Source organism: Bubalus kerabau, chromosome 1 (genome assembly GCF_029407905.1).
Source record: "Bubalus kerabau isolate K-KA32 ecotype Philippines breed swamp buffalo chromosome 1, PCC_UOA_SB_1v2, whole genome shotgun sequence".
NCBI classification, from domain to species: domain Eukaryota; kingdom Metazoa; phylum Chordata; class Mammalia; order Artiodactyla; family Bovidae; genus Bubalus; species Bubalus kerabau.
Genome location: NC_073624.1, coordinates 150,904,392 through 150,924,417, shown reverse-complemented (window position 1 = coordinate 150,924,417; position 20,026 = coordinate 150,904,392). Strand labels below are relative to the sequence as shown.

The following is a 20,026-nucleotide window of genomic DNA, read 5'->3' as shown; positions in this document are numbered from 1 at the left end:
TCTGCCAATACAAAGAAGCAGAGTCCAGCGCTGAAGTCAGATTCCTGCTCAACCTAGAGCCTGGATACAGCCATGCCTGAAATCACATACACTCTCGAGTTACAAGAGCCAATCCTTTTTTTTTTTTGTTTGAGCCAGTTAAAGGTTTCTATCCCTTGTGACTACGAGTCCTGACTGATACAAATGGATACCGGGAAGGTCCCCTGTCAAGGTCCCAGCAAAACAGCTGGGGAGGTCCAGGAGCCCATCCTTCTGTGGTGCCCACGCTCAGAGAGACAGGACTGCCTTCCTGAGAGATGGCTGGCACCTGTCCCCATTAGAAGGTAGGTCTAGGGCTCCTGGCCCACTCAAGCTCATCATCTCTCAGGGACAAGGCAGAAAACTAACCCTGAGCCCAACTTCATCTTTTCCCAGGTGGGTGCCTTTTCCACATTGCTTCCCTGGCCAAGGAAGCCTCATCATAAAGAAACCAGATGCTCTAATACACCAACACCACAACCTCTGAGGGCTTGGGGGGTACCCCCTCCCCCTCTCCCCTAACTGCCCACACTCCTTGGGCAAAATCTCTTTGGACGCCTCCTGATGGTTGACCCCAGAGCTCAGTTGCCCTGCAAGGGAGAGAGGACTCACCAGGACTGTTAGCACTGAGGTCCCCACGGTGACATTCTCATACAAGCTGACATTGTACAGTGGCTGGCTGAAGATGGGCCGGTTGTCATTCTCATTGATGAGGGTGATCTTCACCTTGGCATAGCCCACATGGTCAGGCACACTCTCATTGGCAAAGAGCTGGGTATGCAGACCAAGGAACCAGTGAGCACTTGTATGCTCCTGGAGCCCTCGTTCCCATAAGTTCCCCTGGGGCCTCCACCCATCCCAACCCAGAGCACCTGAGTCACTGACCATCCCAGATGTGTACTCCTGGGAATCCCTCCATCAGTGCACAGGGCCAGGGTGGCCACAGAATCTGCTGGGGAGGCAGGGGCTAACAGGGGCTGGACTGGCTGAGGCTGGGCAGCAGAGGCTCTTGATGGGCTTCTGAGACTGTGATGGGACCTAATAAAATTCCACTCAATGCTTGGACATTTCCTCATCCTCCTTGAAAAGGGGAGGCCCAGGCCAGCCCCTGCCACAGCTCGGTGGGCTTCTTTAGGTCAGACCCACAGGGAAGAATGGGGAGAGGTAGTAGGGGACATTTAAGGGGACGGTGTTGCCCCGGCCTCCCCTGAAATCCCCCTCCCAGCCAAGGAGAGGTGAGAGGACTTACATCAAAGTCGTAGCGGTCCACAGTCTCATAGTCCAGGGGGATTGCCACTCGGATGCGAATGTCTGCCTTCCCTTGGACAGACGTCGGGGAGATGATGAAGTGGTGGGAGTTATTCCCCACCAGGTACACCTCGAACATGCTGTTCAGGCCCTGGGTCAGAAGAGAGAAGAAACCAGTCAGAGCGTGGGAAGCCAAGGCCCGGAGCGTGGCTGGAGGAGCAGGGCAGCAGGGGCAGGGGAGGCAGATGAGGTGCTGGGACCAGAGTAGGACTTGTCAACTCCCCACCCCAAAGTGGTCTGGCTTCCCCTGTGTAATTCTGGCTTGGCTCCCTGGCCCTCCTGCCCATGTCCAGGCCTTCTGGAAATTTCCTCCAATTCTTTTTGCCTTTATCAGCCCATCAGATGCCCACCATCTATCTTTTGGGTGGTTTGATTCATTTTCCATCTCCCACTCCCTCTTCTGTTCCAGTGACACTAACTGGGAGAAGTATCTGCAAGACCCAGCAGGGAGATGGTGGAAAGAAAAGGAAGAGGGCCAGAAGGGAGTGGAGGGGGATGAAGCAAGTAAGCATTCAGGGTCAGCTTGGACCAGAGAGGGCATGAGGGCTGCAGCTGGCAACTGCTTTTCCTACATCCCCTCTCTGGATTGTGTCAATCAGGGGGAATACTGCCTTCCTTACATGTGGAGTAGGAACCACCCAGATGGCCGAGTGGCAAAGTGAACCCCTGTATTCCCCTCTCTGTGGCCAGCCATGGTGGCCGGGAGGACACAGGATCCCAAATAGTGCAGAGTTGCCGTGCCCTTCACTGGTTCTGCCAGAACCCAGCAGCCAGAGGCCATGCTTTCATGCAAGGAGGCCTCACGCTAGGTCAGGTGTTTCTTTTTTTTTTTTTTTTAATTTTTTTGGTCAGGTGTTTCTGATCACTCCAATCAGGGCCAGAGCCCAGGGAGCCCTCAGACGCCCCCTGGCTCGTCCTCACACCAGACGTGTGATATCTCCATGCTACCCACGCCCAGATCAGTGGGAGGAGCCACTACTGAAGGCGGGAGACAGGGCTTACTGACCCCAGGGACTGGCTTCCTCTGAAAGTGATCCAGGCTCCTGCATGGGGGGAACTAACCCCCAGAGTAGCACCCCCCACCTCAAACCTCAGCAGGGGGCCTGTGGTTTGGAAGTAGTCAAGAGCCCCTCTCCACTTGTGAGGAGAAGCCCAATGGGTTCCTGAGCTAGGCTCTCAGCACCAGAAGGACGCCTCCTCCTCCTCAGCCTGCATGACCCTCCCCCGCCCAGTGTCCAGCACAGCCCCTCTGAGCAACTGGGGGCTGGCAGGGAGGCACACCCCTTTTCTGGGCTGCCCAGGGATATGTCTGTCGAGGGGCTTCCTTCCAGAACTTGTTTCTGCTGAGAGGGGCATCCAGGCAACCTGGAAGCCTTTACACAGCCAGAGAGGGAAGGACGGTCCCAGCAAGGATAGAAAGGACCCTTCCGCGAAGCCTGATGCCCCCAGAGCTGTCCCTTAGGTGCTCAGATACATTTGCACAATGAATACATTTTAACATTTGCCCCTAGGTCTCTTGAGTTTTTTCTACTTACAACTACAAACTGGTGAAATAAAGGCACTGCCAATTTTGGGGTCCAGGCAAGCAGCGGGCCTTCCAGGGCCCCCCAGACAGAAGGGATCCTGCAAATTGTGCGGGCAATGCTCCTCTGGCCCTGTAGGGCTGTGGAGTTGCCTAGACTCCCTGGCGTAGAATCTATCCGTCAGATGGAGGGGACCAATTAAATGCCCGAAGGGGACCAATTAAATGCCCGAAGGGGCACTAATAGCCAAAGCCAGCAGACTGCGACAGCTCGGAGCAGCTGACATCGATACCTCTTCCTCCCATGGACCTTGGCCCCGAGAGGGTGGGGTTTTCTCAACTGTTCCCGCAGCAGGTGGAGCAACACCCCGCCCCCCTGCCCACCATGCCTCCCAGCCTCTGCCCTTCCCAGGCTCACTTACCAGGTTCTATCAGAGGGAGTCGGTCAGTCAAAGGGTATGGAGACAGAGAAGAAGCCGGAAAGGTACCGAGAGGAGGAAGGAATCAGAGAGAACGGGGTGAGGTCCGAGGTCAGGGTAAGGGAGAGGGGCCGAGATGGACCCCGGGAGCACACTTGCTCCAGAGGAATGGCCCCCTCTGCAACTGATGGGCCATGGCCTCTGGGGGTGCCAAGGAGGGATGGGTGTGTGGGGGGCGTGCACTCAGGTGCTGGGGTGTGGGGAGGTCTGTGCAGCCCCACACCCGGGGAGGGGGGACACAGAGGAAGCTGGCACAAAGTTGGGAGGGGGCTGGGCTACTGTCTACCTGAGCTCCCTCCCTCCTCACCGAGAGCGAGGCTGGGAGAAGAGGGGCCATGCCCCTCTGTCCTACTCCCAGGAGCCTGGACAGAACAAAACGATCCCAAGCATGGTCATGTTTTAATCTTTCTAACACAGAAAATGTCCACAGCATAACAGACGTGGGAAGCCTTCACACAGTTCAAAAGTGTAAAGGGCACAGGACAGACGCACTTTCCCCACTGTCCCCACCACTGGAGAGTCTTCCCCAGAGACGACCACACCCCGATCTTTAGTATCTTTCCCCAGGAAATCCATGCATATATAAGCACTGTGATCTCTGGCTTGCCTCTTCCACACACACAGTAGCGTGCTTCCACTTAAAACCACGTTGTGAAGCTTGAGTCACAATTGTACAAAGAGCTGACAATACGAACAACAGCCACACGGCACACGTTCACTGCACACCAGTGAACTCTCTGCCGGAATGACCGAAGAACAACCCTCTGTAGTCCTGGCGGGACGCGGGAGCCGAGGCGCTGCCCATCCCTGGGGCAGTGCAAAGCCACAGCAGAGCAGGCAGGCCTCACCGCAGGTGCTCAGACGCCAGGGGTTTCAGCAGCCTTTCCTCACCCATTACCCTGTGTGAGCTTCTTCCCATGGGCCACATGATGGACGTGAAGGAGCACTGGAGCTTCGGAACGCCTCCAGAAGAAACGGAACTCACAGAGGTGGGCAGCAGAGTGAGGATAAGAAGAGCCCGGTGCCCAGGCCCGGGTGCCTTCCAGACCAAGGGAAGCAGAGTTGGGGCCTGGCGTGGGCGTCCCCCAAATGCAGCTCCTGGGTGTAGAGGGGCACGTACTGGCATTTCAGCCAGCAGTATGAGCGGACTGAGCAAACCGAGATGGCACTGCTGAGCACTCCAGGGCCGAATCTAAGAGAACACCAGCGGAAGTGGCTGCCCTGAGAGGGGTTGTCTTAGGAATGAAGGGAAAATGGATTCCGGGTGGAGAAAGTGGCTTTAAACACGAAGTCCTTGGGCCTCAGTGTGTATTAGAATCACCTGGAGGCTTGGTAAAGTACAGATTGCTGCCCTCCCTCCTCCAGGAACATCTGATTCAGTAGGTCTGGGGCAGGGGTGGGGGCAGGGGGAGGGTCGTGAATTTGCATTTCTTACAAGTTCCAGATGATGCTCCTACTGCTGCTGCTGGTCTGAGCCCACCATTTGAGAACGACTGGTCTAAACAAAGGTGTGGAGAGGGGAATGAATACTTAATAATGAGGCAGACAAGCGAGCTGACTGCAAAGGGTTCATGTATGGAAACTGGGGAGCCTGCTGGGGTATCAGGGGGTTGTGTCTCTCCTGGAGGCCCACCGCAGGCACCATCTGGAGGGCTCTGGCCTTGTGTCCATGTGCAGTGGGGACATCAGGGTTTAAAAAGGAAGATGAACTTGGCGGCCAAGTGCAAATCACATCCGCACAGCCCTCCTTACCTGGCTGCACATCAGAAATGCCACTGGAGCTAGAGAAGAGACACAGATGCCCGGGGCCACTGAGTCAGACTCTCTCAGGGGCGGGGCCCAGGAAGCTGCATTTCCCGACGGTCTTTCGGGAACCACGCCGCACAGTCAGGGAAGACCTCAGGCAGGACAGGGAGGGCAGCCTGGAGCACCCGCAGGGATCTGGAAGGGCGAGCAGGGCAGCGTGGAGTGGTGGTTACCCACCAGCACACATCAAAACCGCTGGGGGAGCTTTAAAGTACCCCCATGGCTAGGCTGCACTCCAGACCAAGGAAATCAGAGTGAAGGAGATGCGACATCAGGATCTTGTACTGCTCTCGGGTTGCTCGCTCTAACGTGCACCCAGGGATGAGGACTACTCAGAGAGAGCAGCGGTTCTCCTGGCGCACTGTGGGAACCAGCGGCATCACCCAGAAGCTTGTCATAAATGCACAATCTGTGGTCACACTCAGAAACTCTGGGGGTGGGGCCCAGCACTGTTTTAGCAGACTCTCCAGGGGTTCTGATACACACTGACGTTTGAGAATCAGCTGGACACAGCAAGGCTGCTGGCGGGGTGCAGAGCAAGTCAGAACAGTGAGAAAACTGACCAGCGAGATGTGGTGGATGAGAGGCTGGAGAGGGGACGGAGTGGGGCTGAGACCATGGCACACAGACAGAGGGACTGAGGGGCACCTGGGAAGGTGGTGCTGAGCTCAGTGCAGATTCAGAGCGAGCAGCTGGCCAGGTAAGAGCACTGGGGTTCCTGCCCCATCCCCCACAGCTTCCTGGCCCCTTCAGGTGAGATCTCTGGGTCTCAAGGCATGAGATCTCTCCCCTGCCCTTGATCTGCGACCAGGGGCTGGGAGTGCACTAGGCTTGATCCTGCAGCTGGCAGGACCCCTCATGCGGCTGTCCTGAGACCCCAGGACCCCTCTGGCTAAATTCTCTCAAATGCTCAGCCTGCCCCTTCCAGAATCTGCCAAGAGGTACTTGGCTTGTGACTCTCAGTCCCTTGGGATGTGTGTATGGGATTCTTATCTGGTTCGCTAAGTGGGTGCAAACCCCCTGTGAATTACAGCCCGTGGCCCAGAGCCTTCAAGAACAGCCACTTCCATACACCAAGCCCCCACCATGTGCTTCCCATCCCTAACCAGAATCTTCATGACATCCCACTGACATCGGCATCGGTCCACCCGTTTTTACAGAGAGGGAAACTGAAGCCAGAAAGGGTAACTTGTTCAAGATGCACAGCTTGGGTCAGTACTGACTCATAGAGTCTAAGCCCCTCACCACCCTGCTCTCCTGGTCTCCTGCATATCACTCCCTCTCCAGAACAATGTCCTCATTGGGTGCAAAGAACTGGCATCAGATGGCACCGGAGAACCCTTCCTATATTCACTAAATGTCAGAAGCGTGGCCTAAGGGGCAAAGCATGCCTCTCCCAAGATCAGAGAGAAGGTGGAGGGGAGGGCAGTCAGATGGCAGAGGGTACGCCCGCTCCTCCCAGTCCTGGCCGGGTCTCCTCCATGCCCTTGCTCCTTGCTTGCTGCCAGGCTACTTGGTGAGTCAGGGAAGGAGGGAGGTGGGGAGAGGCAAGAGGCTCTCTTGGAGCTGTCAAGGGGCAATTTTGTTGGGAGGGAAGATAAAGAGAAACATCAAAAGGAGTCCCAGTGTGTGTGGAGAGAAGCCCGGTGGATTAAATTCTTTTCCAGCTGGGAGAGGCGATGAGAAGGCTGATAGCCGGCAGCCGCGGGTCCCAGAGCCGAGCTGCAGCGCCTACCCTCCCCGCACCAGGCTGGGGAGCCGCCTGGCTGCCCGTGGGGCTGCGACAGTTTGGCTTTATTTATTTATTGGAGGGAGAAGGACGCATGAAATCACTCCTCGCTCCCCCTGCCCCGTGCAGCCAGCTATGATTTGCTTTGCTCCTGGTGACTGAAGTCTTGCCACCCCCCGTGGAGGGCAGCACGCCAGCCCCTGGCCCAAGTTATCAGCTGCTGCCAGAAGGGGCTGCCTCCCCCTGCCTCCTGGAAGTGGAGGGCTGGCCTTGAGAGCGGTCAGAGCAGAGACTGCCCAGCAGGGACGCTCTCGCCTCACCTCTTTGCAGCTCCCACAGCTACCACTGGCTCCATGATGGACCCAATGTCGTTTTCAACTACGTATTGAGAGTTTATTGCAACTATTAGCTCACTGAGTGTTCACAACAACCCTGGCAGAGACCGGGGTGGGATTCACACTGGCTGACAGCTGCCATATGCAGGGCCCTTCCCTCCTCCTGGGGAGCGGGTTCTGCCCTGTCAGACCACTATGCCTGCTTGGGGCTGTCCTGCGTCCTGAAGCCGCACCTGACTCCTCTCTGGATGTGCTTCCCGCAGTCATCCCCTGGTACCTCCCTCTGCAGATGACCCTGTGCCCCAAAGGAGGAAGACCTGATCTAGCCCCCAGGCTCCTTCATCCCTCGGACTCTTGCTGGGTTCTCCCCATCCTGAGGCCCTTCCCTGCTGATGGCGGCACCAGTTTGCCCCTTGGAGATGCTCATCTCCCTCTGCTGTTGGTCAGGGTTATGGCCGGGCTGGTGATCCAGTGGTGTAATGTAGTGGGGAGAAGGTTTCAGAGTTGGGAAAACAGGCTCTGTTGCTTCCTAGTGGTGTGACCTTCTACTACTGGAGCCTCAGTTTCTTCATCTGTGAAGTGGGGAGAATAAAGCATAACCCATAGGATTAAGCAGCAGTGTTGTCTCTCTGCCTTACCAGGTTTTGGTGGGTGACTTGTGGATTATGTTTTCTTGCTTAAGAAAGGAGTCTCCCTAATGGCAGGAGCCTGTGTGTGTTTTTCCTTTGTACCCAAATGCTAGGGGGCCCTCATCCATCCTATGAACCACAAGGTGTCCTGGAGGGGACCTTAGTTCCTTCCAGAAGCAGAGGAAGGACTAGGGTCACATGCATGCAGGGGGGACTAGCGACTTTGCAGTGTTGTGGGTCACAATGAAGAAGGGCCAGGGACCACTCCGAAGGGCCAGGGACCACTCCAAAGGCACAGAGAGCACTCTGTGAGCTGGCGGGACATCCTGAGGTGGGAAGGGGGCCGGAGATCTGGAATGTGGAGATGGGCCCACGGAGTCCGTGCCACCCTCTCAGAAGCCCTGTCCAAAACTTGTGCCAGCCAGGGAAGAGCCCTCTGACCAGTGATTCCAGGGCGTGAGGCCCTAAACTTCAATGGCGGCTTTGGAGTTAGACCTGAGCCCAGATACAGGTAATACCCTTTCCAGCTGTGTGATTTTTTTTCTTTTTTCACAATTTTATCTCCTTGAGCCTCAACTTTCTCATCTGCAAAGTGGGAAGAATGAAGCCTACCTGATAGGGCTATTGTGGGTGAGCTGCAAAATCTTAGTCAAGTGCTTGGGATGGAGTAAATGCTCAACAAAGGAGAGTGGTTATTATTGTTCTAGAAGGGAAGCAGGGGTACTCCTGGGGTGGGGCTGATTTCTAGACCTTGGTTTGGCCAGGAATGAAGGTAGCAGACAGAGAAGGACAAAGGCTTGGCTGTAAGCAAGGGGCCCTAGGTGTCCTTCCCTCCTCCACTGTGCCCTGTTGTCTAATCCATGCTATTGAGCGACAGAAAATCAAAGTCCACAGAAGATGTATTCTTTATCACTCCTTTGTCCATCCTTTCACTTAATTAACTCCAATCAGACATGCCAGAGTAAACTTGGCAGGGAGCTGGCCTCTCCTCACCCCTTCACCTCAGAATTTGCTGCTTCTCCCTCTAGCCCACATTAAAGGGGGTCACCAAGTTGCTCTGGCCCCACCTGCCCACGGCGGGCAGCTACCCCAGGTCCACTGCAGTGGGAGCCGCTGTGAAGTCAGAGTCCAGGGGATAGTGGGGAGAAGCCCTGCGCTGTCACTGCCTCCACCCGCTAACCCTGCCTCAACCCCCGGGGACCTTCCGAGTTTCAGTCCAGGAGAACTGACGCTGGCGCCTCCTTGGTAATTTCTGGGCGAACAGCCACCTTGTGTTTCCTTGTGTCCCTCCCACTCAGGGGCCCAGCAAAGCCCACACACGCCACACGGTGGGAACTCAGCTCTGCTGTGTTTTTCTCTTCTCCATTCCAGGCTTGCCTGGCTCAGATCCTCAGCTTTTCTTCCCTGGGAGTGGGCCACCACTTAGGCCTGAATCAGAGGTGCTGAGTCCTGTCCCTAGTTGACCAGTTGTCCCAGTCGGCCTTGGCCTGAGAGGGTTCCCAGGGTGCAGCAGAGTGAAGGCCAGGCCTCGTTTCAGGCTCTCAGTCCACCTATACCCCTTTCCCAAACTTCTGTGTGGTTTGGATCCTTGAGCATCGTGAGCCTGAGGTCAGGAAAACCAGGGATCTGAGGTTTTCTCTGGATCTGCTGTTCCTCTCTGGACCTAAGTTTTCTGACCTGCGAAATGGGGAGCATGGACCGGGTGATTCTCCAAGGCCCTGTTATTATCGCTTTCTGTGCTCCTTCCAATTGCTTTTGCTCTTCTCGTGCTCGCTCTGTCCACTCCTTCCCTCTCGCCCCTCCCCCCTCCATCGTCTCTCTCTTCTTTTTCTATCCCTCTTCTTCCTGCTTTCCTCCCCTCCCCTCTCGCCTTCTCCTTTTCATTTTCTCCCTCTCTGCTTTACCGTCTACCTTCAGCTCTTTTTCCTTCCCTCCTCCTCCTCCTCCTCGGTTCCTCTCTCCAGCAGATCCCACCCTCTTCTCCCCAGGTTATCTGTTGAATTCCACACACGCCTGCACAGACGGGATCAATCCGAGGCTGCCTTGCCTTCAGCTTATCTCTGCTCCAAATGATTGATTTTCCCTCTTTAAGAGTAATTTGCTGGTGAATTCCATGTATTGCAAAAACCCCTGTGAAATCTAATTCAATCCGATTGGCAGCTGGCACTTTGGAGAAAGAATACTAGAGAGCTGTCAGTTCCATTGCTAGCAGACGTGTGTATTATTCGTCTACAGAAGAGGGCGCGAGGTGGGCAGGTGCTCCTCACCTGCTCGTGCACACCTCTCTCCCTCTCTCCAGAGGGATCTGGCCTGTCAGTCCCACAGCCAGTCCCAGCACTTCTGGGAGATGAATTATATACAGTGTGCACTGGGTCCTTGCATTAAAGTAAATGAGGGACAGACACTTTCAAATTCTGTTTTCCTAATTTGCAGCCCATCACCCTAGTACACTATGGGGATCTCACACTTCCGAAGCCCATCTACACCCAATGGCCTCTTTCTTTGCCCCTGTCCCCACCCCTCCTGTCCCTGGGCACTGAGTCCCAACTCCAGTAGCCCAGCAAAGCCCATGTCACATAGTGGGAGTTCAGCTCTGTTGTTTCTTTCTCTTCTGTGTTCCAGGCTTGTCTGGTTCAGAGGCTTGGGGTGGGTCCCCTCTCAAGCCTCTATCAGAGATGATGGGCACTGCTCCTCGTTGACCAGCTGTCCCAGTCTGTCTGGGACTAAGAGCGTTCCCAGGATGCTGGTTTAAAGTGCCAAAACCTTGGCAATCTTAGAAAAATTAGGACAATAGGTTCCCCTCTCTATAAGGGGAGTCTGAGAGCCCAAAGGGGCCAGCTGGCACCACTGCTCAGGTGGTGGCATCCACTGGGTGTGGAAATCAAGGAGTCTAAGCATCTAGTTCTAACCACACTAGCCCTTGAGTCTCACAGGTGGTCCACAAAGTCTGGGCTCACTTCAGAGGTTCAAGCCCCCAAGCAGCTCACACCAGCTGGGCCTTAACAATGAGGATGCGTGCACGGCCGGCCAGCAGCTCAGCCCTGGTGTCTGTGCATCAGAGGTGCCACGGGTGTCCACTGGATGCAGCAAAGCTAACTGTGCCACCCCCGGAGACAGAACCAGCCACCCTGACCTCATTCCTATGTCCCAGGCAAACAGTCATTTCTGGTGGGATCCAAATCTTTATTTAGGCTGCCCTGGACCTCTAGGGGCCTGAGCAATCAGCCCAGTGGGTACTTACTGAAACAAAGTGGCTTCAGGGGGTACTGGTCGGGAAGACTGCTAAGTCACTTCAGTCGTGTCCGACTCTGTGCGACCCCATAGAGGGCAGCCCACCAGGCTCCCCCGTCCCTGGGATTCTCCAGGCAGGAACACTGGAGACTAGGCTCCCCTTGACAGTGCCTGTGGGTGTGGCCGAACAGCAAGCTTTATGTGGAAGGGACCTTTCCAGGCCCACACATGCAGGGGACTGCTGCCCAGGCCAGAGGTACTGGATTGGTATCTTGAATGTAAAGGGCAGAGGGACCAAGTGAGATTCATGAGACCTGAGCTCTTAATTCTGGAACAATATGTTCCACCCCACAAGATCCCAAGGAATCCAGGCCATGCCCCCTCCCCCATCCTTTCCTCCCTCCCTCCCTCCTGCATGGGACCCTGTTTGAAGGAACCTGCCCTCCGTGGAAAGCTTGAAGAGTCCTCGTGGCCCTGCCTGCCAGCATGCGGCCACTTTTCTAATAATAAGGTCTGCTGCTCTGATCAGAATCTGCCAACTTGGATCTCACTCGCATGCCTGGCTTTAATTCCCTTTCTCGCTCCACCAGTGAACTCTGCACCAGAGTTTTGGCTGGGGTTGGGGCAGTGCGCTAAAGGGTAAGTGTACTCGGAGGTGCAGGGCAAACAGGCCAAAATGCAGGATAAAAGGGTGTGCATCCCAGTCTGCCCCAAGGCCAGAATCATCCTGCCCCTCCTCGGGGCACCTTCTGCAGAAGGCCATGTGGCCTCCTGGGCAGCGGGCAGCAGGAGGAGGATGAGCCTCGCTGGCACTGGCGGAGGGGGGCTGTCCTCAGCTTCAGAGCAGGGAGGGGCAGGGTGTAGAGCTGGCAGTGGGCCTTGCACTGAGCAGCTGCCTGGCTCTGTCGATTTACCATGCTAAAACTATTTCCCTGTTCCCACAGAGAGAGAAATGTGGCAAGGCAAAGAAATCTAAACGCCTTATGGAAATCAGGAGGGGGACTCTGCCTGCTGCTAATCACACCACTTTATATTCCTCTGCTTCTCCAATAGTCAGTCCACCTTCAGCGTGCCTCTGGGTGGCAGGGGGTGCACTGAGAGGGATCCCATTGCATCAAGAGGCTTGGGGTGGTGTAGGGTGGGTAGAACTCAAGACTGTTTAGAGGCCATGACCCTGGGTGTCTTGGGAGCCGGAAGGGAGTGGGTGAATTTATTTTCCTGCTCCCAGCCCTCTGCCCAAGTGGACTGCCCAGCCTTGGGGCCCCTTCCCTCAGAACACAGGCACCATAAATGCCCTATGGAAAGCATCTTGGGCTGGAACAGGGCACTGGGCTCTAGGCAGATGGGTGACCATGCCTGATAACAGTGTCACTCAACTGCCCCAGGGCATCCTGAAGTCAAACCCAGGCACAGCTCAGGTTTGCAAAGAGCACTGTCTATATGACCCATGCCATGCCTTTCCAGGCACACAGGTATTGGACACATAGTAATTGTGGTTAAACAGACAAAGCAATACAGGCATGAGTGAATGAGCTGCACGGTATATCTGTGAATATATGGGTGTGAGGAAAAAAGTCTGAAAATCGAGTCTCTAACACAGAGGCTGAGAGAGAGAGCAGGTGAGGATGATGGAGGAAATTCAGATAAAGAACTAAGTTCAGGAGCCTGGCCATGGTGGCAGATGGTGGCAGCTGCCACCCTGTCTTCCATCGAGGCTCTGCCCTGGCCTGCCCTCTGAGCTTCTGCCACTTCCTTCCCTGGGATTCTAAACGCGAGCCTCGCTCCAGCCCTCAGCTTTTGCACAGACCCCTCATCTAGCCCTCATCCATTAGTGTTATCTGCCATCACTCTAGTCTCTGTCCCATTTCTCCTTCTGTCCAGATTAACCAACCTAAAGATGAATCAGCTCTGAGGGTACCACTTGCACTCAAGAACTGTCGATGGCTCCCAAGTGCCCACTGAATTGGGTTCAGACTCACTGTGGCACTCATGGCCCTCCAGCCTACCTTTCTCGCTTTATAGGAGGATGGTATCACATACGTGTTGAATTAAATGACAGGGAGGGAAGGGCAGTGCTGAGTGTAAAATCCACCAGTAGTGTTATTTACGTTGGTGCTTTTCACATCATCTTTTTGGGGAGGATGAGGGTGGAGAAGTCTTCAGTAATATAAATTTTTATAAATTTTATAACGAACATGCAGTGGAATTGACATCTGGGGGCATAGAGTTCTATAAACTTTAAAACATATAGCTTGGCTTCCCCCATCACAACCAGGCTACAGATGTCCACCCCAACCCCAAACTCCCTTTTGCTCTTTCTTTCCAGTCATCCTCTCCTACCCTGAAACCCCTAGGAACCATTGATGGGTTCTCTGTCACTAGAGCTTTGTCTTGTGAAAATGTCACAGAATCACTCGGAAGCAGCCTTTGAGGCTGGCTGCTTTTGCTCAGCAGAATGCCTTGGGAGATCCATCCGACTCTCTCTTCACCTCGGTAGCCTGTGTATTTCAGCACAGTCCCGTTCCTGTAGGATGAGTTCGCATATCTGCCCGGACTGCAGAGCTAGGGGAGGAAGCCCTGCATCCCTCTAAGAGGTGGGCCATGCTGGTGCACTGGGGAGAGCTTTGAAGGTGGACTCAAGAAGACGGTTAAGTGGATTAAAAAGAAAAAAACAAAGCCTGGTGAGCTTGCTCAGTAAATGTTAGTGGATCTGGGCATTCCCTAATGAGGGTAATTAAGAGTCCTTGTGCTGAAAAGAGAAAAGTAAACACAGACACGTATGCTAATTGGGGACTACTGGTAGTTGCTCAGGCAGCGCCTGCTCCCTCTCCGCTCCACTGCCTCCATCGTTCTCCTGTCCTTCAGTGCTCCCTCCTGGTCCTCCTCCTCCCTCAGGGGCGGTTCCTTCTCAGTGTCTCTGCCGTTTCATCCTCATCTCCCCTAACTGTGAGGTGTCCTCCGGCTGCTTGGCCCCCAGCCCTGCTCTCTAGTCTACCTGTACCCCTTTCGTAGGTAAGCCCAGTTAGACCTGTGACTTTACGATTCAGACGCTGGCAATGCTCCTGTTTCCTACTTGGCTTCCTGGCACTTCTATCTGAATGTCTAACAAGCAGGTCAAACCTAACGTGTTGAAGGCTAAAGTACAGCTTCTGCCTTCTCCTTACCAAAGCTACTGTTTCAGTCTCAGGAAGTAAGACTCCAGGTTCCTTACTGCTCAAAGAGCTCCTGCAGCCATTCTCAGTTCAGTTCAGTTCAGTGGCTCAGTCGTGTCCGATTCTTTGCGACCCCATGGACTGCAGCACGCCAGGCCTCTCTGTCCATCACCAACTCCCGGAGCTTATTTAACCTCATGTCCATTGAGTCAGTGATGCCATCCAACCATCTCTTCCTCTGTCGTCCCCTTCTCCTCCCGCCTTCAATCTTCCCCAGCATCAGGGTCTTTTCAAATGAGTCAGTTCTTTGCATCAGGTGGCCAAAGTATTGGAGTTTCAGCTTCAGCATCAGTCCTTCCAATGAATATTCAGGACTGATTTCCTTTAGGATGGACTGGTTGGATCTCCTTGCAGTCCAAGAGTCTCAGGAGTCTTCTCCAACACCACAGTTCAAAAGCATCAATTCTTCAGTGCTCAGCTTTCTTTATAGTCCAGTGACCCTCATCCCCCTCCACCCCAGCAAATCCTCTCCCTTCAAAACAGGCCCTGGACCTGTACACTCCCTACCCCTGCACACATCTTACTGCCCTTCACTCCTAGGAATGGCCCTGCTCTGCTTTGTCTATGAACCCAGGAAGCCAGCACATTCTTACAGTTTTTGAATTGAGATACAATTGATCATTTTAGCCGTTTTAATGTGTGCAGTTTAGCGGTTTTGAGTATATTCGCGATACTGTACAACGACCACCTATATCTAGTTCTAAAATATTTTCATCACCCTGAAAGGAAATCCTGTTCTATAAACAATCCCTCTTCATCTCCTTTCCCTCGGCCCCTGTGACCGCTGGTGTGCCTTCTGTCCCTACGGATTTGCCTGTTCTAGACACTCCATGGAAATGGAATCACGAGGTGACTGCTTGCACCTGGCTTCTCTCACCTAGCATCCTGCTTTCTAGGCTCTGTGTTACATCATGGCTCAGAACTTCAGTACTGTAACAGGTCTACGGTATTTCACTGTATGCCACACTTGTTCACCACTGTATACCACATTTGTTTGTCCACTCATCAGGTGCTGGGCATTTGCGTTGTTTTCAGAGTCTGTCCTCTTGAAAAACTTTAGTCAGATCAAGTCTCTCATTCGCTGCTCACTGCCTTCCTGCTGAGCCCTGACAGCAGCCAGGCCCGTCCGCCTCCTCCGCTACCCACGCGCCTCCGCAACCTGCAGCCACACTCCTGCTCCAGCCACCACCCCAAATGCTCCCTCTGCTGGGAACGCTCTTCCTCCAAAGATCCAAGAAGCTCACCCCCACTTCACTGAGGTCTCTCCACAAACATCATCTTATTGGGGAGACTTCCTTTGACCCCTTCTCCTCCCCAGCACTCCCTCAGGCCCCTCACTCTGCTGTCTTTTTTTCCATGGCTCCTCTCATCACTTGACATATAATAATATATATCGATTTGTTTCTTTAGTCTTCTACTGCCCAAGGGCTGTGCTCACTTATGAACAGGGCCTAGAAAAGCATGTGGGACACAGTAGGTGTTCAACAAATACTTGCTGAATAAGTGAACAGATGATCAATTCCTGCCTTCCACTCAACGTGGGAGCTGCTCTAGGGCATCCCTCTCCTGCCCTTGGCCTCGGCACTCACTCCACAGCAAGCTTCGCTAGCCGCTGTGTGCGTTGGCCCTGCTCTGTGACCTCAGGTGGAAGGTTCCTCTCCGAGCCCATGTAAGAAGAACAGAGGTGACATGTGCCTGCTGACGCCAGGCTCTGGGCCCTCATCAGGATGAAAGAGAGGAAACATGCTCTGCTCTGTGCCAGAACATCTTTCCAACCCGGGACGTGTGCATTCGGCAATACTCATCTCAAAAACTTCTCTCACTTCCAATTCTTTTTTCAAATTCACTGGGGAAACTAAAGCCTAGAAAGGAAGGAGGAAAGGTCCCCCCCCCCCACCAGGCCTTCATGGACAGTGACAATACAGCCACGACACCCTGCCTGGCATGGAAGGCCTCCTACCCTCTCGCACCCCGCTCCTGCACCATTCTCCCCTCTCCGGGGACAGAGGAAAGCAGGGGAGGAGGCTCCCTGCCCTCCGTGGTGGCCAGCCTCACCGCAGCGGCCCTGTGGGGCCCTGTGCTCCCTATGCCTGCTGACAAGGAGGTTTCCCAGCCCATGGTCACAGTGATGGGGAGGGACACCAGCCATAGAGCCCAGCCACACTGTGCTTACCCTTACCCTTCAAGTCGGGGATGAACAAGGCAACCACCAATTGCTACTGGGGCCCTGATGGGGGATGGTGAATGGGGCAGGCGGGGGAGGGTGGGAGTTAGAAACCACCATTTGGAGTGAGGCTGGGCTCAGCAGGGCCCATGGTGAAGGAGCACCAGAGTGGGCATGACCCAGCCAAGTAGCGATGGAGACAGGATGAAGGTTATTAGTTCTGCTTCTGATCTGGGTGGGGGTCTTCAGGGAGGCCAGCTGCTGCTTTTAGGCAGCACGACTCTGAGGATAAAACGATACTTTCCAAGGGGAGGTGTGGGTGTGGGGAAAGGAGCTGAGTGAGAGGGGAGCAGTCCCCCAGATACAACATGGATGATGACCTCCAGTGGCTGGTGGGGACTTCAGAGCCACAGGTACTGGGGTGGGGAGGAGTGAAGTATGGGTGCTGGCCCTGCTTCACACCACCCGCCAAGGCTAAGGGGCCTGGTGTAAATAGCATGCTAATTAGATTTACGGTGAGACTAAATTAGGAGGTGTCTGAATCATGCTGAGGATACCCTCTGGTCCTGGGAGAGGCTAGGGCTTAGCATGCTGGGAGGAATCACACCACAGGATGCAGCCACGCACAGAAAAATCCTAATAATCATCGTTGTCATAATAAGAACCTCAGCCAAGGCAACTGGGGAGAAATTAATGGGAAAAAGCACTAATGGGGCCACCCTGCTCCCCCTGGCTTCCCTTTCAGAGTGGCTTTGCTTTGAAGCCAACAGATGTTTTCCTGGAGAGCCTAAATCTTGAGAGAGGAACCCTAGGAATGTGCACCGAAGCCGGGACAGGGCCGAGGTCGCGCAGACAGACCTGCCCGCTGCAGAGGCAGTGTTCACCCAGGTCCCAGCCGCGTTGACTGTGCTTTGTGGGGGTGCTTAACCCCTGCTCTGCAACAGAACCCGCAGAAAACCTTTCAGAGAGAGGAGCAGCGGGATGGCCACCTGGCTGGGGGAAGAGGGGTTAGGCTGACCTCCTCTTCTCTGTGTGCCTGGTCTTGGTCGTTCCCTGGGCCAGATCACCCAACCCCCCCTCCTGGCTGCTTTGCTTCAGTGATGAAGTCACGAGCTGGGTGAGGCATCCAGCATGTTGGAGGCACTCCATCTACTGCCTTTATATCCCCTGGGGGATTCGGTGGGAGGTGGGCGATTTCCCAGATCCCAGTTATCTCCCTAATGGAGGGGAAAGAAGGGCCTGGATGACTGGATAATCACACATCCACAGGGAGCAAAGACCTACATCTGCCTCCATGGATGCTGGCAGTCTGCCCCTCCCCCGCTCCCCTCTGCCCCCCCTCCCCCACCTCTCTTCAGTGCTTCTAGAGTTTGGTTTTCAGCTCAAATTGCTTTGGAAAATAGGGAAGCAGAGGTCTGTGCCTTGGGTCATACTGGCAGGCAGGGAGAGCTCAGGACAGCGGGGATCACTCCCTGGGGTGCCAGGGACGTATATTTCCTGGGCCTCTACTGCAAAGTAGATGCTGGTGGGTGGATTTATGGGGCCTGGGAGAATAGTGGCCTGGAAGCTCCACAGCCGGAAAACGGACCCTCAGCTGAATGCGTGACATGGAGAAAATGGCCTCCCTGTTCTCACCCACCTCACCCTAAATGGATATTCAGTTCAGGATGGCAACTCTGAGCACCAGTGGAAGGTTGGCCTTACAGCCAACGCCTGAGGAGGAAGCTGCGCTGAAGGGTGGCATCTACTGAGGACAGGAGTTAAGGAGGGTCTCCATCATTTTTGTGCCGTGGACCCTCTGGAGGTCTGGTAAAGCCCACGGACCCCCTTCAGGAGAATAACATTTTATTTGCATAAAATAAAATACAAAGGACCACAATGTCGATTAATTATCTTGAAACACAGTTATCAAAGTACTTGAAAAGGGTATTATAGTACTGTTACGTGCTTCTTAATGCATGAAACAATAAGATTTGGCAGCGAATCTAATATATGCTGTAATTTAAAGTAGTGATGAGTGTCCATGGTGTTTTGAGACCCCTGTGACACTTGTGATGTGATATGAAAATATCTGAGGTTCTCTGGGCTCAGAGTCACAGGGACTCCTAAGGCTGCTGTGATTTGTTTCCATTTCATGACCAAAGAGATCTCAGAAGTTCAGGTAGAGGTGAGCAAAAATAAAGATGCAGATGTTTCTCCAGCCAGGGTCAAGGATGCCTTGGACAGCAGTGGGCTCCCACGCCTGGACTCAGAACCCCTGGACTGAAAGGAAGTCTGGGAGGGACGTGAGCGGCCAGCACTGCAATCCTGCAGGGCTGTGTGGGAGAAGGGCCCGAGGAATCGCAGGCTGGACAGGCCAACTAACGGGAGCGAATGAGAAAATGAATTTAAATAAATACGAGGTTATGGACTGGGCTCCCTGACAGGCCTGGAACACATGTGGAATGGAAAATGAGGGTGATAGATAAAAATGAAGCCAAGACGGACAGGAGAGCGAGAGCAATCTCTCCTTCTCACTGCCGCCCCCCCAGCCCCGCCTCATCCCTACACATAAACCCAGCATTCTGGAATACGGTCTTTTCTCCTCATCATTTGCCTTCTTTTACTTGTTTGTTCTGTGATGTTTTCTCCTTGGGGAGGTGAGTAATGCCGGTTTTTTTCTCCTGTGCCCCTCAAACAAATGAACTGTGTCATCCCCTGCCTGAAGCAGGAATTAGCTCCTGCCAGATGTGTCCCTGTTCACCCCTGCAGGGCAGCCACCTCCGCCGTCTCACCTCCCCCTCACCTTCCTACCAGCCAGGCTGGAGGTGTGGGACCCACCTGCTCTGGCGGGATCAGATCTCTGAGCATGGGGAGCCCTGGCTGTAAACGGGGAGCCCGGCAGCACAAGCAAGAAGCCCAGGGATGTTTAGGGCCAAGCTCTGAGACCCATTGGCTGTGCCACCTTAGGGAAGCCCCTTAACTTCTCCGAACCTCAACTTCCTTTTCCCTAGAAATGACACAATAATACACATATCTTTCAGGGCTGGGAGTAAGAACTTTTAGGATTTTAAGAGTGTTTTTTATGGGCCAGGCACGTCTAAATACACATATGCTTGCTGCTAAGTCGCTTCAGTCGTGTCCAACTCTGTGCGACCCCATAGATGGCAGACCACTAGGCTCCCCCGTCCCCAGGATTCTCCAGGTAAGAGTACTGGAGTGGGGTGCCCATTGCTTTCTCTGAAATACACATATAGGCCCATTTAATCCTCATAATGGTTCTATGAGGTAGGTATTATTACCGCCTCCATTTTTTCCAACAGTTTCAATTTTTATAGATTATTTGACTTAATTTCAATATACAGTCATTAAGAGAAAAGAAGTAAAAATAATAGGGAGATGTAAAAGCGTATATATCACCAAATCGGGGCGACAACTATATCTAGACTTGAACAGCGCTGGGAAGCCTCACGTCGACAGCAATCTGGAGTCCCAGTTGGGAAAGGGTCCTGGGCAGTGCACCTACCCCACTGATGAGACTTCAAATTGTACTGCCTCCATTTTGCAGGTAATAAAACTGAATCCATGAGGATAAACAAGTCTCCTAAGGTTAC

General features: G+C 54.0%; 1 protein-coding gene across 4 annotated transcripts in view; it reads right to left on the bottom strand.

The window, feature by feature from the left end:
- CDH23 (cadherin related 23) overlaps nt 1-20,026 on the bottom strand; it is a 435,990-nt gene that overhangs the window by 181,543 nt on the left and 234,421 nt on the right. For 3 of the 4 annotated variants that reach the window (XM_055535167.1, XM_055535147.1, XM_055535157.1), the window contains exon 12: nt 18,236-20,016. In XM_055535167.1, coding sequence (XP_055391142.1) covers nt 19,954-20,016 — 63 coding nt within the window. In that variant the 3' untranslated portion in view covers nt 18,236-19,953. Of the gene's footprint in view, nt 1-630; nt 790-1,267; nt 1,418-3,270; nt 3,277-18,235; nt 20,017-20,026 lie in introns of those variants that run through there. The other variant, XM_055535177.1, reaches the window with a different exon arrangement.